Raw genomic sequence first — 18,556 nt, 5'->3', positions numbered from 1 at the left:
GAGTTGTTAACCACTGGACCTCCAGGGAAGTTCCTCTGTGGGTTTCTCCTCTTAGGGAAAGTTTCTCCTCTTGTTAAGCTGCCTGAAATAGAAAGTGGAAGTGTTAGTTGCTCAGCTGTGTCCAACTATTTGGGGGAACATTCCCCTGGAGGAGGGCATGGCCACCCACTCCAGCATTCCTGCCTGGAGAATCCCACGGACAGAGGAGCCTGGTGGGCTACAGTCCACGGGGTCGCAAAGAGTTGGCCACAACTGAGTGACTAACACACAGGTCCAACTCTTTGCGACTCCCAGGCTACATTTTTCTAGAAGGCAGCAAAAGCTTTTGAACTTTGGAAGACGTGCGTTTTACACTATCATCCCGTAAGAGGTCTCACATGTAGATGTTTAGCTGAAACAAACCTTTCCCGAAAGCAGTTGCTTCTTCTCAGAGGGATTGCTTCTGATGCTTTCTACCTGATTCCGTTTTCATTTTCTCAAACAATGATCTGGTCGTGACACTGAATTAATATCGTGACTCAGCAAGGAGTCCCAGTCTGCATGGCTGACGAAGCTCTTATTATCTCCTGGGTTAACCTTACACTATTTTATAAATAAGAGAAAGGCCGTTCTGAAGTAGAGTGGTACTCTGGGGGTGTCAGACCTACACATTTCAGCCAAAATACAACAGGCTCTTGCTTGAAAAACTTGCTGAAACAGTGAAACCTTCTCATGTCTGTCTCTGCTGCTGCTGCTAAGTGGCTTCAGTTGTGTCTGACTCTGTGTGACCCCATGGACGACAGCCCAACAGGCTCCCCCGTCCCTGGGACTCTCCAGGCAAGAACACGAGTGGGTTGCCGTTTCCTTCTCCAATGCACGAAAGTGAAAAGGGAAAGTGAAGTCGCTCAGTTGTGTCCAACTCTTAGCGATCCCATGGACTGCAGCCCACCAGGCTCCTCCGTCCATGGAATTTTCCAGGCAAGGGTACTGGAGTGGGGTGCCATTGCCTTCTCCGTGTCCGTCTCTACTCACCGGAAATCTCCCAGAAACCTGCTGGGAGGAGATGAATGTTACACTGCTCCTTATAAAATGACAGGTTTCAGGAATGACACTCAACTTCCAGGGTGAGTCACTCTTTTGCAGCACCTGGTATTTTGACACAGATGATTGAAACTATATGATACGTGAATATTCATACGACTAGAAGGAATTTTAATGGATTCCTCAGCGTATGATCTTGAGAGGGGATCAAAAAACATTTGATTAGCCTGAGGGTATTGAACCTCAGCCAGTTTATCTTTTTAAACTTTTTACATTTTATTTACTTTTAAATTGAAGTAGAGTTGATTTGCAATGTTGTCTTAGTTTCAGGGGCATGGCAAAGTGATTCAATTTTGTATGTAACATATAGATAGATAATACTTTATAGATTCTTTTCCATTATAGGTTTATTATAATTGAATATAGTCACCTGTGCTGTGGGCAGTAGGTCCTTGTTGATTATCTATTTCATATGTGGTAGAGTGTGTATCTGTTAATCCCAAACTCCTAATTTCCGCCCCCCCCCCACTTTCTGCTTTGTAACCAACCATGCATTTGTTTTCTATGTCCTTCAGACTATTTCTGTTTTGTAAATAAGTTCACTTGCACTGTTTTTTTTTAGATTTCACAAGTGATATCATATCATATTTGTCTTTTTCTGTCTGACTTAACTTCACTAAGTATGATCTTCTCTAGGTCCATCCATGTTGCTACTAATGGCATTATTTCATTCCTTTTTATGGCTGAGTAATATTTCCATATTACCAGTTCCTCTGTGGATGGACATTTAGGTTATTTCCATATCTTGGCTTTTCTAAATAGCACTGCTATAAACATTAAGGTGCATATATCTTTTATAATGATGGGTTTGTCCAGAAAACCATGCCCACGAGTGACATTTCTGGATCATGTGATAGTTTTATTTTTAATTTTTTTTAAAGGAATGCCCATATTGTTCTCCATAGTGGCGGCTGCACAAATTCACATTCCCACCAACAGTGTAGGGGGGTTGCCTTTCTCCACACCCTCTCCTGCATTTATTATTTGTAGACTTTTTGTTTGTCTGTTTAACTTTTTGCCATGCTGCATGGCATGTGGGATATAAGTTTCCCGACCGGGGATCAAACCCACACCTCCTGCATTGGAGGCACAGAGTCTTAACCACTAGACCACCAGGGAAGTCTCTGTTTGTAGACTTTTTGATGCTGGCTGTTCTGACTGGCATCAGGTAAGTACCTCATTGCAGTTTGAGTTTACATTTCTCTAATAGTTAGTTGTCCAACCAGTTTATCTTGGTTTTACTGAGGTTTCTGCAATTTTCTTCCAGAACTCAACATGTAGGATATTCTAGCAAAACCATAGTTGGTGGTTGTGGGTACTGAGTTATTTTTAAAGGGTTTTTTCTTCAAAGGGGGTGATTCCAATGCATCAGTTTGGCCAGAAAGTTCATTTTGGATTTTTCTGTGACATCTTAGGCTTCCCTGATAGCTCAGTTGGTAAAGAATCCACCTGCAATGCAGGAGACCCCACTTGGATTCCTGGGTCGGGAAGATCTGCTGCAGAAGGGATAGGCTACCCACTCCAGTATTCTTGGGCTTCCCTTGTGGCTCAGACGGTAAAGAATCCGCCTGCAATGTGGGAGACCTGGGTTCCATCCCTGGGTTGGGAAGATTCCCCTGGAGAAGGAAATGGCTACCCGCTCCAGTATTCTGGCGTGGAGAATTCTATGGACTGTATAGTGACATCTTAATGAAAAACCCAAATGAACCCAAATACCTGTTGCCCATGTTGGAGTAATATTAGTGAAAAACCTGCCATGTCTGTGCCATGGTGCCCTTCATAAGAAACTTCTCATGTGCATTATCTGAAGACTGAAAGATTTAAAAAGCATCTAGGTTAGCTGCTTTCTCATTTTTTTTTAATTTCTTTTTTCTCTCTGAGCTGTATTCATTAAAACCTTTTAAAATTAATTTTGAAATATAGTTATACAATATAATGCTAAGTGTCAGGCGTACAACATGGTGATTTTCCATTTAAATACGTTACGAAACAATGACCATAATAAGTCTAATAAAGTTATGTCCCAATAAAAGTTATTATTGCAGTAAAAAAGAAGCATCTAGGTAAAACCACTTTTGGGTAACATGGTTCTCTCTATTAGAGAAGATATCTAATTGCTTTGCTGAATTGTTGGATTTAAGAATCTTGAGAGAATCGTCTTAATATGGCACCAGAGAACCATAATGAGTGGTGACACTACCACATTTATAAAAACTTTTTTCAAGGATCTGAAGGCACATAAATGTGTTATTTCTTTCACCAGAATATCCTGACAAATTTAGGCAGCTCTTACCACCTTTATGGGGCTTCTGTGTTGGCTCAGTGGTAAACAATCTGCCTGCCTATGTAGGAGACATGGGTTCAATCCCTGGGTCGGGAAGATCCCCTGGAGAAGAAAATGGGAACTCACTCCAGTATTCTTGCCTGGAAAATCCCATGGACGGAGGAGTGTGGTGGGCTGCAGTCCATGGGGTCGCAAAGGATAGGACACGACTTCACAACTGAACAACTACCTTTATGACATGTATATTCAGGGCTAGTCAGTAACAGAAGGATAACATACTAGCACAGACAGTGTTTGCGAAATTTATTCAGATTCTTTTGAGTCCAAATTTTCCGATCGACCCCAGTGCCTTCTTTCCATGCATTGATGTAAAGGACAGTTTGTGGGTATACAACTTGCCCTGGGTTCCATTCGTCAAAGGCTATGAGGAAAATGATTCACACTTTCATTGCTAAAATTTATATTCTCTCTCTGAGCCTTATGGCTGGAATGATTTATCAGTCAGTCAGTTCGGTTCTGTCACTCCGTTGTGTCCGACTCTTTGCGACCCCAGAGACCGCAGCACGCCAGGCCTCCCTGTTCATCACCAACTCCCGGAGCTTGCTCAAACTCATGCCTATCGAGTTGGTGATGCCATCCAACCATCTCACCCTCTGTTGTCCCCTTCTCCTCCTGCCCTCAATCCTTCCCAGCATCAGGGTCTTTTCCAGTGAGTCAGCTCTTCCCATCAGGTGGACAAAGGATTGGAGTTTCAGCTTCAGCATCAGTCCTTCCAATGATTTATAGTCAAGCGTTTGTTTTCGAGATGCTGACTTGAGATGTGAAGCCTCTGATGACAGGGGCGCCAGGGGCTGATGCTTTCATGGGTTTGTGATGGTCCCAGGTGAGTCGTGCCCCTGCGTTACAAACATGTGTTTCCAAGTCGAGGAGAGTGATGCTGTGGAATATATAACCATGCACTTCACGACCCCTCACCCTAACTTACTCTTTTAGGGATAGAATTTGTCTTGGGAAGATGCTTCTCCTGTTAGGGACGTAGTTTATCAGCTCTTTGTGTGTTGTTTTGTGTGGTTTTTTTTTTGGCCGCCTTGCGCCTTAGTTGTGGCATGTGGGATCTTTCCTTGTGTTGGGTGAGCTGGGTACTTGTGGACCTTAGTTGCTCCGCAGCCTGTGGGATCTTAGTTCCCTGACCGGGGATCCAACCCATGTCTCCGGCTTTCAAAGATGGATTCTTAACTACAGGACCGCGAGGGAAGTCCCACACCATATGTTTTCAGCTTGATAAGTCACAGGTCATCATAACACATTTTGTTTTCATTCTGTTGCTTAGCTGTGTCCGACTCTTTGCAACCCCACGGGCTATATAGCCCACTGGCGTCCTCTGTCCATGGGATTCTCCAGGCAAGAGTCCTGGAGTGGGTTGCCATTCCCTTCTCCAGGGGCTCTTCCAAATCCAGGGATCAAACTCAGTTGGTCTCTTGCACCTCCTGCAGTGGATTCTTTACCACCGAGCCACCAGGGAAACCCAAAACACACTTAACTTAATTAACAAGAAATCCTCGTTGCTCTGACAGGCAGGAGTGACTTGTAGATTTCTTAGAGATCCTTAACTCTCCTTACCTGTCCTGAAGAAGGGTCCTTCATTCATTGTAGGTTTCTACCCGGTTATGACTCTGTTCCGTGGTGTATAAAATAGATCGAGGTTGGGTGCCCACCTAGGGGCATGTTCAGTTTTTAGTAGATACTGGTTAGTTACACATCAGGCGCTGTGCATATACACATATTCTAGGGCACATTTCATACCCATCACCTCTTTTTTTTGATTATAATTTTTTTGGCTGGACCAGGTCTTAGTTGAGGCACATAGCATCTTCGATCTTTAGTTGGGGCATGTGATCTTTAGTTGAGTCATGCACACTCTTAGTTGCAGCGTGTGGGATATAGTTCCCTGACCAAGCAGCAAACAAACCCAGCCCCCCTGCATTGGAAATGCGGAGTGTTAGTCACTGGACCGCCAGGGGAAGTCCCCTCCCTCACCTCTTACCTGGTACAAAACGATGCTGGGAGATGAGGGACCAGAGGTCTTCTTGTGGAGGAATCTGAGGCTCAGAAGTTGAGAGTGATAGCCAAAGCCACACAAGCACACGGTCCATAGAGGATTAAAGCGCACATCTAACTCGCTGAGGGCTCTCCCGAGTGGCCTGTAACACGCTTGATGCCTTCTCTGCTTCTGCAGTGACTGCAGACTTTCCAACAAGGTCTGAGTGTGGATTATTTGGAAGAATTCAACACCCGACAAAATTCAACACCCCTGCTCCAAATGGATGAGGCCAGGTCCCAGTCCCCAAAAGGGGACCACACCTGGGAATTCTTTGATAAGCTCATGTTTATAGTCCAGTCCTTAGGGCTTCCTAGGTGGTGCTAGTGGAAAAGAACCTGCCTGCCGGTACAGGAGACGTAAGTGTTTGCAGGTTCAGTCCCTGGTTTGGGAAGATCCCCTGGAGGACGGCATGGCAACCCACTCCCGTATTCTTGCCTGGAGAAGCCCATAGACAGAGGAGCCTGGTGGGCTACAGTCCATGGGGGTCACAGAGAGTCGGACAAAGATTAAACAATTTAGCACAGCACAGCACAGATATCTATATGTGGAGAGACATAAATCATCTGTCCGAGAGACAGAAATCTCAGACATATAAAATATCTCAGCTATATCTACATAAATATCTATATACCTGTCTCTTTGTATATATGTTTTATGAAACACAAGACATATCTGAAAATGAGCTTCAGTGAAAATGGTTAGGATAAATTTTACTTCTCGTTATATACGCTAAAGATATATCAGAAGTAAAATACATCCTAACCATTTTCATTGATTATATAAATATTTAAAGTGTATAATGAGTAGTAAAATACATCCTAACCATTTTCATTGATTATAAAGTATATAATGAGAAGTAAAATATATACTAACCATTTTCATTGATTTTATATATATATATCTTTAAAGTGTATTAATGAGAGGTAAAATGTATACTAACCATTTTCACTGAAGCTCATTTCCGGATATGTCTTGTGTGGCCGCTTCTTTGGAGCAGAGGGATCTTGGGATGATTTTATTAGTTTAAATAAGAATGTTAGCCAAAAAGGAAGAGGGGCCATATTGATTTTAATTCACGGAGAGAAGAGTCAATCAGACGCAAGGTTAAGGGCAACACACGGGGACATACACACATGTGTTTGGAAGTGGAAAGTGAAAGTTGCCCAGGCATGTCCAACTCGTTGCGACCCCATGGAGTATACAGCTCATGGAATTCTCCAGGCCAGAATCCTGGAGTGGGTAGCCTTTTCCTTCTCCAGGGGATCTTCCTAACCCAGGGATCAAACCCAGGTCTCCCACATTGCAGGTGGATTCTTAACCAGCTGAGCTATCAGCGAAGCAACAGAAGTGGGTAAATAAATAAAGACTTCTCTTGTTACTTTGCCAACAAAGGTCCATCTAGTCAAGGCTATGGTTTTTCCAGTGGTCATGTATGGATATGAGAGTTGAACTGTGAAGAAAGCTGAACGCCGAAGAATTGATTCTTTTGAACTGTGGTGTTGAGAAGACTCTTGAGAGTCCCTTGGACTTCAAGGAGATCCAACCAGTCCATCCTAAAGGAAATCAGTCATGAATATTCACTGGAAGGACTGATGTTGAAGCTGAAACTCCAATACTTTTGGCCACCTGATGCAAAGAGCTGACTCATTTGAAAAGACCCTGATGCTGGAAAAGATTGAAGGCGGGAGGAGAAGGGGACAACAGAGGATGAGATGGTTGGATGGCCTCACCGACTCGATGGACATGAGTTTGAGTAAACTGCGGGAGTTGGTGAAGGACAGGGAGGCCCATCGGGTCACAAAGAGTCGGACAGGACTGAGCGACTGAACTGAACTGAGGTGTCTTGTTTCAGTAAGGTAGATGCTACTTGTCTTGTGTGTTTTCCTGGGACGATCCATCCAAGGGCCTACGCCCCTACACTCTGCTGTACCCATGCACCCCAAACCTTTTAGGGCCCTCTTGAGTGGTTGGCATCCTTCACTCAACCATAGTGCCTCTCGCTGCTTCCAGAGCAAGTCATGATGAACCCGCGGGCTATGTGGTCCTCACCTGCAATGTCCCCAGAGACAGCCTGTGAGGACCCTTGCATCCACTTAACCAGGGCCTCCTCCAGAGAGGAAGGAGGGGAGCTGAGAGTGGACAGTGACTCTAATCAGTTTGTCGTGAGTCCGTCTTCTCTGCCCAGGGACCCAAGGGGCCTCGGGTAAGACTTGGAGGAGGCAGAAGAAGATGACAAGAAACAAGAGGAAGAGGAGGAAGTGGGAGACAAGAAGAAGGAAGAGAAGAAGGAGGAGAAGGAAAAAAAAATCAAGAAGATGAAGCAGAAACAGGAGGAGAAGAAAAAGTAAAACCAGAGGAAGCATTTGGAACTCACGCTTCTTACTATCAACTGGCCTCTTGCAACAGTTTCAATGGCTACTTCTTTCCCAAGTGGTGAAGAATCCGCCTGCAATGTGGGAGACCTGGGTTCAGTCCTTGGGTGGGGAAGCTCCCCTGGAGAAGGGCGTTGCAGCCCACTCCAGTCTTCTTGCCTGGCGCATCCCAGGGACAGAGGAGCCTGGCGGGCTACAGTCCATGGGGATCGCAGAGAGTCAGCCAGGACTTAGCGACTAAGACTTTCTTTCCTATTGCCTGAAGCATAAAGACATTTGACTTTTTTTTTTTTTTGGTTTTCAACAGACGTTCGATACCTTCCAGTCTCTGGGTTAGAATACTTAACAAATGAATGCCGGGTGATTTAAAACCGGAAACATCAAAGGATTTTCCACCGCTGTGTTCTGGGGGCGGAAGTGGGCACCTATGGCTGAACTCCGGCACTTTGAGGTTCAGATGGGCATGCCAGGGTCAGCCCCATCATGGATGATGTCCATAGTCGAGTCCTCAGAGTCTACTTGTGGGTGCAAAGCCATATAGGCTCTATTGCAGCAGTCCCCAAACCTTTTCCGCCCCCCGGGGGCCGGTTTCATGGAAGACAGTTTTTCCAGGGACTGGGGGCCGTAGAGTGGTTTGCGGATGCCTCACGCGTGTTTCCTTCATTGTGTAGTTTATTTCTATTGTGATTGCGTCGGCTCTACCTCAGATCATCAGGCACTAGACCCTGGATGCTGGGGACCCCTGATCTGTAGGAATAATACAGAGTCGCAGGCAGGGCTGTCTGTGAAAGGGTCCTCTCACAGACAGAACCCGTCGGGACAGTTGACAGATGAGACCGTTCTGGGGAAGCTAAGGTTCTTGTTGTAGGTGGAGGGACGCCCGCAGAACTGAAAATCAGAGCATTATCTGAAATCTCGTTACACAGGCTGACCTTGAGACCCAGGGATCTGTATCTTCTCCCTCTGTTTTTGTGGGGAAGAGGTGGCTGGCCTGGTTTTCCTGTCCTCATTTTTTTTAAAATTATTATTATTATTTTTAACTTTTAGTTTTTGGGTGCACCATCTAGCAGAAGGTATCTTAGTTGCCTGACCAGGGATTGAACCCAAACTGTTTGCATTGGAAGCATGGAGTTCTTAATCACCTGGATCACCAGGGTAGTCCATCCTGTCTTCCTTTTTATGTTTAACATGTATCTTCATTGTTCTGCGGTTCTGAAAATGGCGTGTGCTACTCTGAAAAACATGAAAGCGGTATAAAGATGTAAAAAAGCTGGGGAGTTTAAATTGTTGGCAGGGTTTGCTCCTCAAGTATTGGGCTTCCTATAAGAGTGTGTGTGTGTGTTTGCGCATGTGGCCACTCAGTCATGACCGACTCTGTGGCCCCGTGGACTGCAGCCCACCAGGCTCCTCTGTCCATGGGATTCTCCAGGCAGGAATACTGGGGTGGGCTGCCATGCCCTCCTCCAGGGGATCTTCCCCACCCAGGGATCCAACCCGGGTCTCCTGCGTTGCAGGCAGATTCTTTACCCCTGTTGCCACTGGGAAGCCCCATTAGTGGTATCCTTCAGGCAGTGTAAAAATCTATATAGATAATTTTTGGTTTTAAAAACTCAACAGTTTTCTAGTGGTTAAGACTTTGCCTTCCAAGCCAAGGGGTGTGGGGTGAGATCCCTGGTCAGGGACCGCTGATCCCACATGCTCCGTGACCAGGAGAAAAAAAAATCACAACATAAATCAGAAGCAATATTGTAGCAAAGTCAATAAAGACATTAAAAATTGTCCACATCAAAAAAAAAAAATCTGTTAAAAGTGTATTCTGAGGTGTGTTGGAATGAAGAGCCTGGGAAACCATGCTTTGAAGAGCTCGGGTTATGTCTCCGCCATCGACCACTTCCGTATCTGAACAGCAAGGCTTGGGGGGTCGTGGCTCAGACACTGGCAGATTTATGGAAAGCGCTCGCACACACTGACGCACGGCAGGAACTTTGCACGATCTCTCCAGGAGTGGGTTCTGCCCACCGCCAGCTTGAAGGTCACGCTCCTCGTCTGTATCCATCGTCTGATACGATCGGTCACAGCACTTTAAGCAGCTCAGACCAACCAACTCTGAATGGCCTCCTCTGGACTTTGGGTGGCCGATGGCAGGGCATGGTCCATCCTGGCTTTATATTCTGAGTGCCTGGTGCCGCGTGGGCAGAGTTAGTTGCCAGAGGCTTCAGTGGATGAAATGAACAATGGGACGTGTCCATCTGCAAGTGCAGAGAGTGTTGGTCACCTGAACTCCGGCTGGCTGGCTGTTGTTATCGCTGTCTGGTTTATGGTTGTGGTTCAGTCGCTCAGCCGTGTCCGACTCTTTGCGACCCCATGCAGCACGCCAGGCTTCCCTGTCCTTTACCATCTCTTGGTTTATACCTTAGTCCGATTGCCAGCTTTTGATGGCCTTCGGAAGCCATTCATCAGTCAGTCAGTCAGTTCAGTTGCTCAGTCGTGTCCGACTCTTTGCGACCCCATGAATTGCAGCACGCCAGGCCTCCCTGTCCATCACCAGCTCCCAGAGTCCACCCAGACTCATGTCCACCGAGTCGGTGATGCCATCCAGCCATCTCATCCTCTGTCGTCCCCTTCTCCTCCTGCCCCCAATCCCTCCCAGCATCAGGGTCTTTTCCAATGAGTAGACATCTGTATTTGCATTCCGATTATTCCCGATGCTGATACAAATGGGAACGCTCAGTGATTAATAAAGCTCAGACTCTCAGAAGAGGTTGCTTTGCCTGGTGGCTCAGATGGTAAAGAAACTGCCCGAAATGCGGGAGACCCAGGTTCAATCCCTGGGTCGGGAAGATCCCCTGGAGGAGGGCATGGCAGCCCACTCCAGTATTCTTGCCTGGAGAAGCCCATGGACAGAGGAGCCTGGTGGGCTGCATACAGTCCATGGGGTTGAAAGAGTCGGACATGACGTAGTGACTATGTCAACAAATTTCAGCGGGATGAATCAGCAGGTAGGGAATCTGCCTGTAATGCAGGAGACACAGGAAGACACGAGTTTGATCCCTGGGCCGGGAAGATCCCCTGGAGGAGGAAATGGCAACCCACTCCAGCATTCTTGCCTGGAGAATCCCATGGACAGAGGAGCCTGGCGGGCTATGGTCCATGAGGTTGCAGAGTGGGAGAGTGGGACACGATTGACACTTTCTCAAAAGACGAATAAACTATGCAAGACCTTTGTGCCGGGCAGGAAAAGAATTACACTGTAGCTGCCTTCCTGCCTGGATTTCACTCCCGCCTGAGGACAGGGTGTAAATATTTGTGATTCTGAGATTGGCATGATCCTGGGTTGCTGGCAAGGTGCAGAGAGCCGCCTTCTGTATTTGTAACAAATAGAGGGCGTGTAGCAGCCGAAAAGTTCTGTCTCTTCACACAGCCTTCGTGGCTGGACGCAATAAATTTTCAAAAGAGTTGTTTACTGAAGTGCTTCAGCTAATAAAAAAAAAAAATGGAGTGAAGCTGTTATGGGGAGAACTCCCTCCTGCCAGCTTGCTCAATTGTTCATTTAGTTTTCAAGGTCATAGAGAGGAAGAGAGATGGGACTGTGAGGGTCTTTTCCTGCCATCTCTCTGAAAGGACAGCTGAGCATAGGTTTCTAAAAGAAAGTGCAAGTCACTCAGTCTTGTCCAACTCTTTGCAGCCCCATGGATTGTGCAGTCCGTGGAATTCTCCAGGCCAGAATACCAGAGTGGGTAATTTAGTCGCTCAGACATATCCAACTCTTGCAACCCAATGGACTGTAGCCCGCCAGGCTCCTCTGTCCATGGGATTCTCCAGGCAAGAATACTGGAGTGGGTTGCCTCTCCTGTGTCCAGGGGATCTTTGTTCTTCCCAGCAAGCAAGCTGTCCATCACACCCGAGGATGTGAGCAGGGCAGAATGACTGATCTGTCCAGCCTACATTCCCCAGGCTCCACTGATGATACCTCTGTTCCCAAGGGGGAAATCCTCACGGTTGGATTTCATTTTTGCAAGCTGGATATTTCTCTTCCACTTTTAACCCAGGGGGGAAATCCTCACATTTGATTTTTCACTTTTGCAAGCTGGATATTTCCCTTCTTCTTTTTTTTAACCAAGGTGGGGGAAATCCTCACAGTCTGATTTTACTTTTGCAAGCTGGATATTTCTCTTCTTCTTTTTTTTTAACTAAGGGGGGGAAATCCTCACAGTCTGATTTTATTTTTGCAAGCTGGATATTTCCCTTCTTTTTTTTTTTTAATCAAGGGAATAAGCGTTTTCACTTTCAGGATTAAACAGCAATAACAAACGGCATCGAACGTGTTTATTTTGCCCTTGACTTTTTTTTTTTTTCCAGCAATGCCAAGACCCCTTTCCTGCTTGTCATGTCTTTCCTCCACGTGCACACGGCTCTCTTCTCTTCGAAGAACTTTGCCGGCAAAAGTAAACACGGCGCCTATGGGGATGCCGCTGAGGAGATGGATTGGAGCGTTGGTATGTATCCCTGCATCTTCCGTCTGTGGGCTTCCCGGGTCTTCAGTCTGCACGTCAGACATGGCTGAGACTTTTCCTGCCTCCTAGCTTATTTCTGCTGAGAGTCTGCCTGTGTGTCTGATACCATCAGAGACGGCACGTGCTTCTTTTTTTTTGCTTTGTTTTCTGTGTTCCAAAAAAAAAGTCACCAAACACTAAGTGTGGCGGGTAAAGTGAAAGTGTCAGTCGCTCAGTTGTGTCCGACTCTTTGCGACCCCATGGACTGTAGCCCACCAGGCTCCTCCATCCGGGGGATTCTCCAGGCAAGAATACTGGAGTGGGTAGCCAATTTCCTCCTCCAGGGGATCTTCGCAACTCAGGGATCAAACAACAGGTAAACAGTATATATATATTTTTTCCCCCAATTACTTTTATTAGTTGGAGGCTGATGACTTTACAATAATGTAGTGGTTTTTGCCATACATGGACATGAATCAGCCATGGGTGTACATGTGTTCCCCATCCCGATCCCCCCTCCCACCTCCCTCCCCATCCCATCCCTCCGGGTCATCCCAGTGCACCAGCCCTGAGCACCCTGTCTCATGCATCCAACCTGGACTGGCGATCTGTTTCACACTTGATAATATACATGTTTCGATGCTGTTTTCTCAGATCATCCCACAACCAGCATATTAAAAGCATCTTAACCCCGGTGTGGTTGAGGTTGCCGACGGATACAGCGCCAGGGAGTCTGGGTCTGTGGGCTGGTGATCAAAGAGATGAATGAAGGACAAAGAGTCAACATTTATTCGTTCCTCCCGTTACGCTCTTTTTATGTATTTATTTTAATTTTTGGCTGCTCTGGGTCTTCATTGCTGGGCGAGTGAGGGCTGCTCCCTAATTGAGGGTCACGGGCATCTCATTGCGATGCCTTCAGTAACCTTTCGGAGAGGGCAATGGCACCCCACTCCAGTACTCTTGCCTGGGAAATCCCATGGATGGAGGAGCCTGGTGGGCTGAAGTCCATGGGGTCTCGAGTAGTCGGACACGACTGAGCGACTTCACTTTCACTTTTCACTTTCATGCACTGGAGAAGGAAATGGCAGCCCACTCCAGTGTTCTTGCCTGGAGAATCCCAGGGACGGGGGAGCCTGGTGGGCTGCCATCTGTGGGGTCGCATAGAATCGGACACGACTGAAGCGACTTAGCAGCAGCAGCAGGAACCTTTCGGAGCGAGGAGTGTGGAGCTTGGGGTCAGCAGTTGCTGCATGCTGGCTTCGTTGCCCCGTGGCACATGGCATCTTCATTCCCCGGCCAGGGATTGAACCCGAGTCCCCTCCCTGCACGGGAAGGCGGATTCTTAATCCCTGGACCGCCGGGGGATTCCCACCGCTGACTCTTTCAGCAGTTGAATCTGAGCAGCCCCTTGTCTCCAGCACAGTGGGGTACAGGGCAGGTTTGGGAGACAGAAGGCTGGCCCCGCAGTTACCGCTGTGGACAGTCTCGCTGCGGTGGCCTTGAGGTCGTCTTCTTCTGGGGATCCTATTAGCCCTCCCTGTGTCTCCTTCTCCTCCGGCTTGTGTCTTTCTTGCTGCTTCTACAAGGATGGCGGGGGTTCCCTGTCTCTCTCTCTGTCCCTCCTCCCTAAACGGGTTACCCTATTTCCTGAGAGACGTGGCTTGTTTTCCGGAGCAGCCCGAGAGACTTGCTAGTGAATTTTTCCTTTCCAGAAGATATTTTTTCAATGTGTGTTTCACTTGGCTGCATCGGGTCTCCCTTGTGACCCTTGCGATCTCAGCTGTGTCATCTGGGATTTTTTTGTTGTTGTTGTTATAGTGCGTGGATTTTCTAGTTGTGGGTGTGGAGACGCAGTAGTTGCAGCGAGTGGCCTCAGTTGCTCCACGGCATGTGGGATCTTAGTCCCCCAACCGGGGGATCGAAACCTGCGTGTCCCCTGCATCGGAAGGCAGATTCTTTACCACCGGACCTCCAGGGAAGTCCCTGAGGGGTTTCTGTGTAAACTGTGCCTTGCACCTCGACATGAAATCATGTTGACTGCGCTTTCTCTTGGGACTTTCCTGATGGCTCAGCGGCTGAAGAATCCGCCTGCAATGCAGGGAGACACGGGAGACCTGGGTTTGATCCTTGGAGCGGGAGGAACCCCCTGGAGGAGGCAATGGCGACCCGCTCCAGTATTCTTGCCTGGGAAATCCCGTGGTCAGAGGAGCCTGGCGGGCTGCAGTCCAGAGGGTTGCAGAGCTGGACACGGCTGAGTGTGCACGCCTGCGCTTTTCTCTTGCACAGCTAAGCAGCCTCCGGCCTTTTCTTCACAGTGCAGGGGAGGCCACAGTGTGTGGGTAAATCAGAGGGACTGAAAATCCGCGAGTTCTGAACTTCTCATTCAGTCCCTGCGTGCTCCAGCCATGTCTCGGGTGCTCAGGGCGTTGGCTCCTTCTGCACAAAATTGGACAAAAGTGAGTCAGCGGCACCGTCAACAGGCTGCTCAAGATTTTCGCCACATTTCCTTTTTTTTTCCCCTCTTTTGCCCCTTCTGTCGTCCTTCGTTTCCTTGCTGTACCCTGAATTCAGCGTTTTTCTCATCGAGGTGTTTAGGAGATCCTCTAGAACGTGGCTGTAGAGTTTTCTTTCTTGCTTTGCGTCACGAGCACACGGAACCTGGTGAGGGTCACCGACCGTGACGATGACAAGAACAGCTTTTGTCTCGTTGTTTCATTTAAACCTTGGGAGGAGCATCGTCTTTTGGACAAGGTGACTGCAGCCCTATTCTAGCTTCTAGCTCTTCCCCTATCTGTGTGAACTTGACAGATGTCTTAAATCTCTGTGACTGATGAGTTCAGACGAAGCAACTTCTGAGTTTCTTTCTAGCCTTCTCTGTAATGCTCCCGGATAGCACAAGTGAGTCAAATGATGAACACGAACTGGGAAAAAGAAAGGCAGCCAGAACATTCTGCCTAATGGGATCGGTAAGAAGAATTCATTATACTCAGGGCTTTGACATACAGCTCATACAAGCCCACCTTCTTTCATTTTTGCTTCTTAAAATGTTGCATGTAAATTAGTTTACATTTTCCACACCTTAGTAGTGTAAATCAGTAGAATAGTCCTTCGTAGTGCGAGCCAGTAGAATATTTTATCTCTTTAATGAGTGTTGTATGTTAATGTATGCAGTTTTGTATCCAGCTCTCTGACGTGTCTTGGCTGGCAAGCAGGCTTTTGCTAGTATCATCACACGTATTGATTACTTTTTATTTAATTACATCAACACATATTCCTACCCTCACTCATTAAAAACAAGTCTAACTTCCAGTGTTTTTCTGCTATTCACCCGTCGTGAGTAAAATGAAGCATGTTTTTTGAATCTTTGAGATCTACAGTACACCCTGGTATCATATTAATAGGTGGTTGTTTTCTTCGATTTTTTTTTTTTTTGCCCCCAAAATAAAATCCTCCCCTTAAGCCATTACATTCATGGCTCAGGATGTTTCTGTTGTTTTACAAACTCAATACCTCTGAGCATTTTGAAGAATATGGCTTCTTTCCAGGAAGACCCTCTCTCTCTCTCACCGAGAAGGGGAGTCTGGGTGATTGTGTAATAAAATGACAGGGAGGTATCGGCTTAAAAGAAACGCCTCAAGCACCATGGGAGGCTGAGCTAGAAGCCATCAAGCAGACAGGCTGGAGCTCCGTCCTTTAGACTCTAAAATGCTCTAAAGTTTAGGGTGTTTTCTTTCTAAATGTTTGGACACAGCGTAACTATACAGAGCATACCTTTCCCCTCTGCGAGTTTCTCCATACCCGTAAAAGCATATTCATAAAAGATCCTTTCTTATTTAATGGTCCGCCACGGCCAATCTCACCCCACACTATGGAGCTTGGACAGCTTTATTCTCAGCTGTGTGATCGCTGTTGCTTGTATTGTCATTACGACCCAGAAAGGACGGACCGCAGACATACGGTGTAAACTCTACACAACGGGTTGGTGTCGATGTTTAGATGTTAAGTCTTTGTCGGACTCTTTGTGACCCCATGGACTGTAGCCCGCCAGGCTCCTCTGTCCATGGGATTCTCCAGGCCAGAAGACTGGAGTGGGCTGCCATTTCCTCCTCGAGGGGAGTCTTCCCGACCCAGAGATGGGAACCCAACATCTCTTATAGCAGGTGGATCCTGTACCACTAAGCCCCCAGGGAAGCTCCGATGCGAGGCGGCTGGCAGTAAACGTCCACAAGGGTGGCCGAAATCCTGAAACTCTTAACACCACCATGCAGTTTGAGAGGTGGGCAGTGTTCTACTGATCACGGTCTCTGTCTGCGAAGGGCGTGCCCTGCACCTGCTCTTGCCTTCACACGTGTCCCCTCCCTTTGTGATGTCAGCGGTCAGGGCAGTGTTCCTTTTCCATCAGAATGGTGTGCAGTCCTCAGCAAGACACAGGAAAAGGGTCATCACCTTTAATACATGCCATTGTGTGCCTAATATATGATAAGACCTTGGCTTAACGGAATGTAGGGGTTCCCAAGGGAGTTAAGGTCTGTACAGTCTTAAGCTGTGGTTTTTCCAGTGGTCATGTACGGATGCGAGGTTTGGACCATAAAGACGGCTGAGCTTGGAAGAATCAATGCTTTCGAACTGTGGTGTTGGAGAAGACTCTTGAGAGTCCCTTAGACTGCAAGGAGATCCAACCAGTCCATCCTAAAGGAAATCAGTCCTGGGTGTTCATTGGAAGGACTGATGCTGAAGCTGAAAGTCCAGTCCTTTGGCCACCTGATGCGAAGAGCTGACTTATGTGAGAAGACCCCAGTGCTGGGAAAGATTGAAGGCAGGAGGAGAAGGGGACAACAGAGGATGAGATGGCTGGGTGGCATCACTGACTCGATGGACATGAATCTGAGCAAGCTCCGGGAGTTGGTGATGGACAGGGAGGCCTGGCGTGCTGCAGTCCGTGGGGTCGCAAAGAGTTGGACGTGACTTAGCAACTGAGGAATAGCACCAAGGGAGTTAAGATTCTTCCAAGTGGTTTTGAAATGACCCGGAGGAAGGAGGAATGAATGAATGTCTGGATGGAGGTGCAGTTGACTCTGGAGAGGTTTAGGGACCAGTCCCCATATGTGGCCAGTGGCCTGCCTCACCGTTTCAGCAGGACACACTTTCTGGGGAAGCCTTTGGGCAGTTGCGGCTCTGTTGCCAAGTCTGATTTTCAACCCTAAGTAATTCCCCAGCAGCAAAGCTTTGGGGGAGGAACACATGGATAACATGTTGCTAGGATGGGTGAAACAGGATAACTCTATTATTTTTTTTATTTAATTTAATTTTTTACTGAAATGTAGTTGATATACAATATCAGTTGCAAGTGTACCATGTAGTCATCAGTGACAGTTTTGAAAGGTTATACTCCATTTATAGTTATTATAAAATATTTCATACATTCCCCATGATGTGAGATACATCTTTATACCTTACTTTGTGCACGATAGTTTGTACTGAAAGAAGGCGTCTTTTTTTTTGAAAGTTACTGTGTTGATTCCTAGGGCTTCCCAGGTGGTGCTAGTGATAAAGAACCTGCCTACCAATGCAGGAGACATAAGAGACACAGATTCGATCCCTGGGTTGGGAAGATCCCCTGGAGAAAGGAATGGCAACCCACTCCAGTATTCTTGCCTATAGAATCCCATGGACAGAGGAGCCCGGCGGGCTATAGTCCATGGGTTTGCAGGAGTCGGACACGACTGAAGTGACTTAGCATGCACGCACACGTTGATTCCTAAAGAGGTCAGGCAGTTTTCTTTCATTTTTTAAAAAAATTAAACAACAACAAAAAATCTATTATTTATCAAGTGGAGTCAGAACATTTCACAAGCCCCGTCCTCCTGTAGTAAGGAACTACAACGGCTGAATTTTTCACGAGTTCTCCTCTGCTTATCATACCTCTAAGATTACGTTACAAAACGTATTTTAAATATTCGGCAAGCACTTTTTCTTTCTGACTCTCGAACGATCAATGACACGGTCGTTAAAACTCAACTCAAGCAACAAATTGGACCTTATCTTCTCACTGATACTCTCCTTTATTGAAAAATTCCCTTTTGGAATTTTCGAAAGACTTTTAAGTTCTCTGAGGGGAAGAGAGAGAGGTACGTGTTTACACTTGTCCTTTTGCATTAACTTTCTCTTCCTAAATTTGAAAGATACCAAGTAAAAATGCTTATAAAACTGTAGCTGTTGAAAGTCT

General features: G+C 46.8%; 1 protein-coding gene across 4 annotated transcripts in view; it reads left to right on the top strand.

Moving 5' to 3' along the window:
* Nucleotides 1-18,556, top strand: part of STS (steroid sulfatase) — a 151,579-nt gene that overhangs the window by 75,542 nt on the left and 57,481 nt on the right. For all 4 annotated transcript variants that reach the window (XM_043895792.1, XM_043895794.1, XM_043895793.1 and 1 more), the window contains exon 6: nt 12,197-12,333. In XM_043895792.1, the coding sequence (XP_043751727.1) occupies nt 12,197-12,333 (137 nt within the window). The remainder of the gene's footprint in view (nt 1-12,196; nt 12,334-18,556) is intronic.

The sequence above is a fragment of the Cervus elaphus genome, chromosome X (assembly GCF_910594005.1).
Source record: "Cervus elaphus chromosome X, mCerEla1.1, whole genome shotgun sequence".
Taxonomy (NCBI): Eukaryota; Metazoa; Chordata; class Mammalia; order Artiodactyla; family Cervidae; genus Cervus; species Cervus elaphus.
Note: the sequence above shows the minus strand (reverse complement) of the source record. Positions and strands in the feature narration are given on the sequence as shown.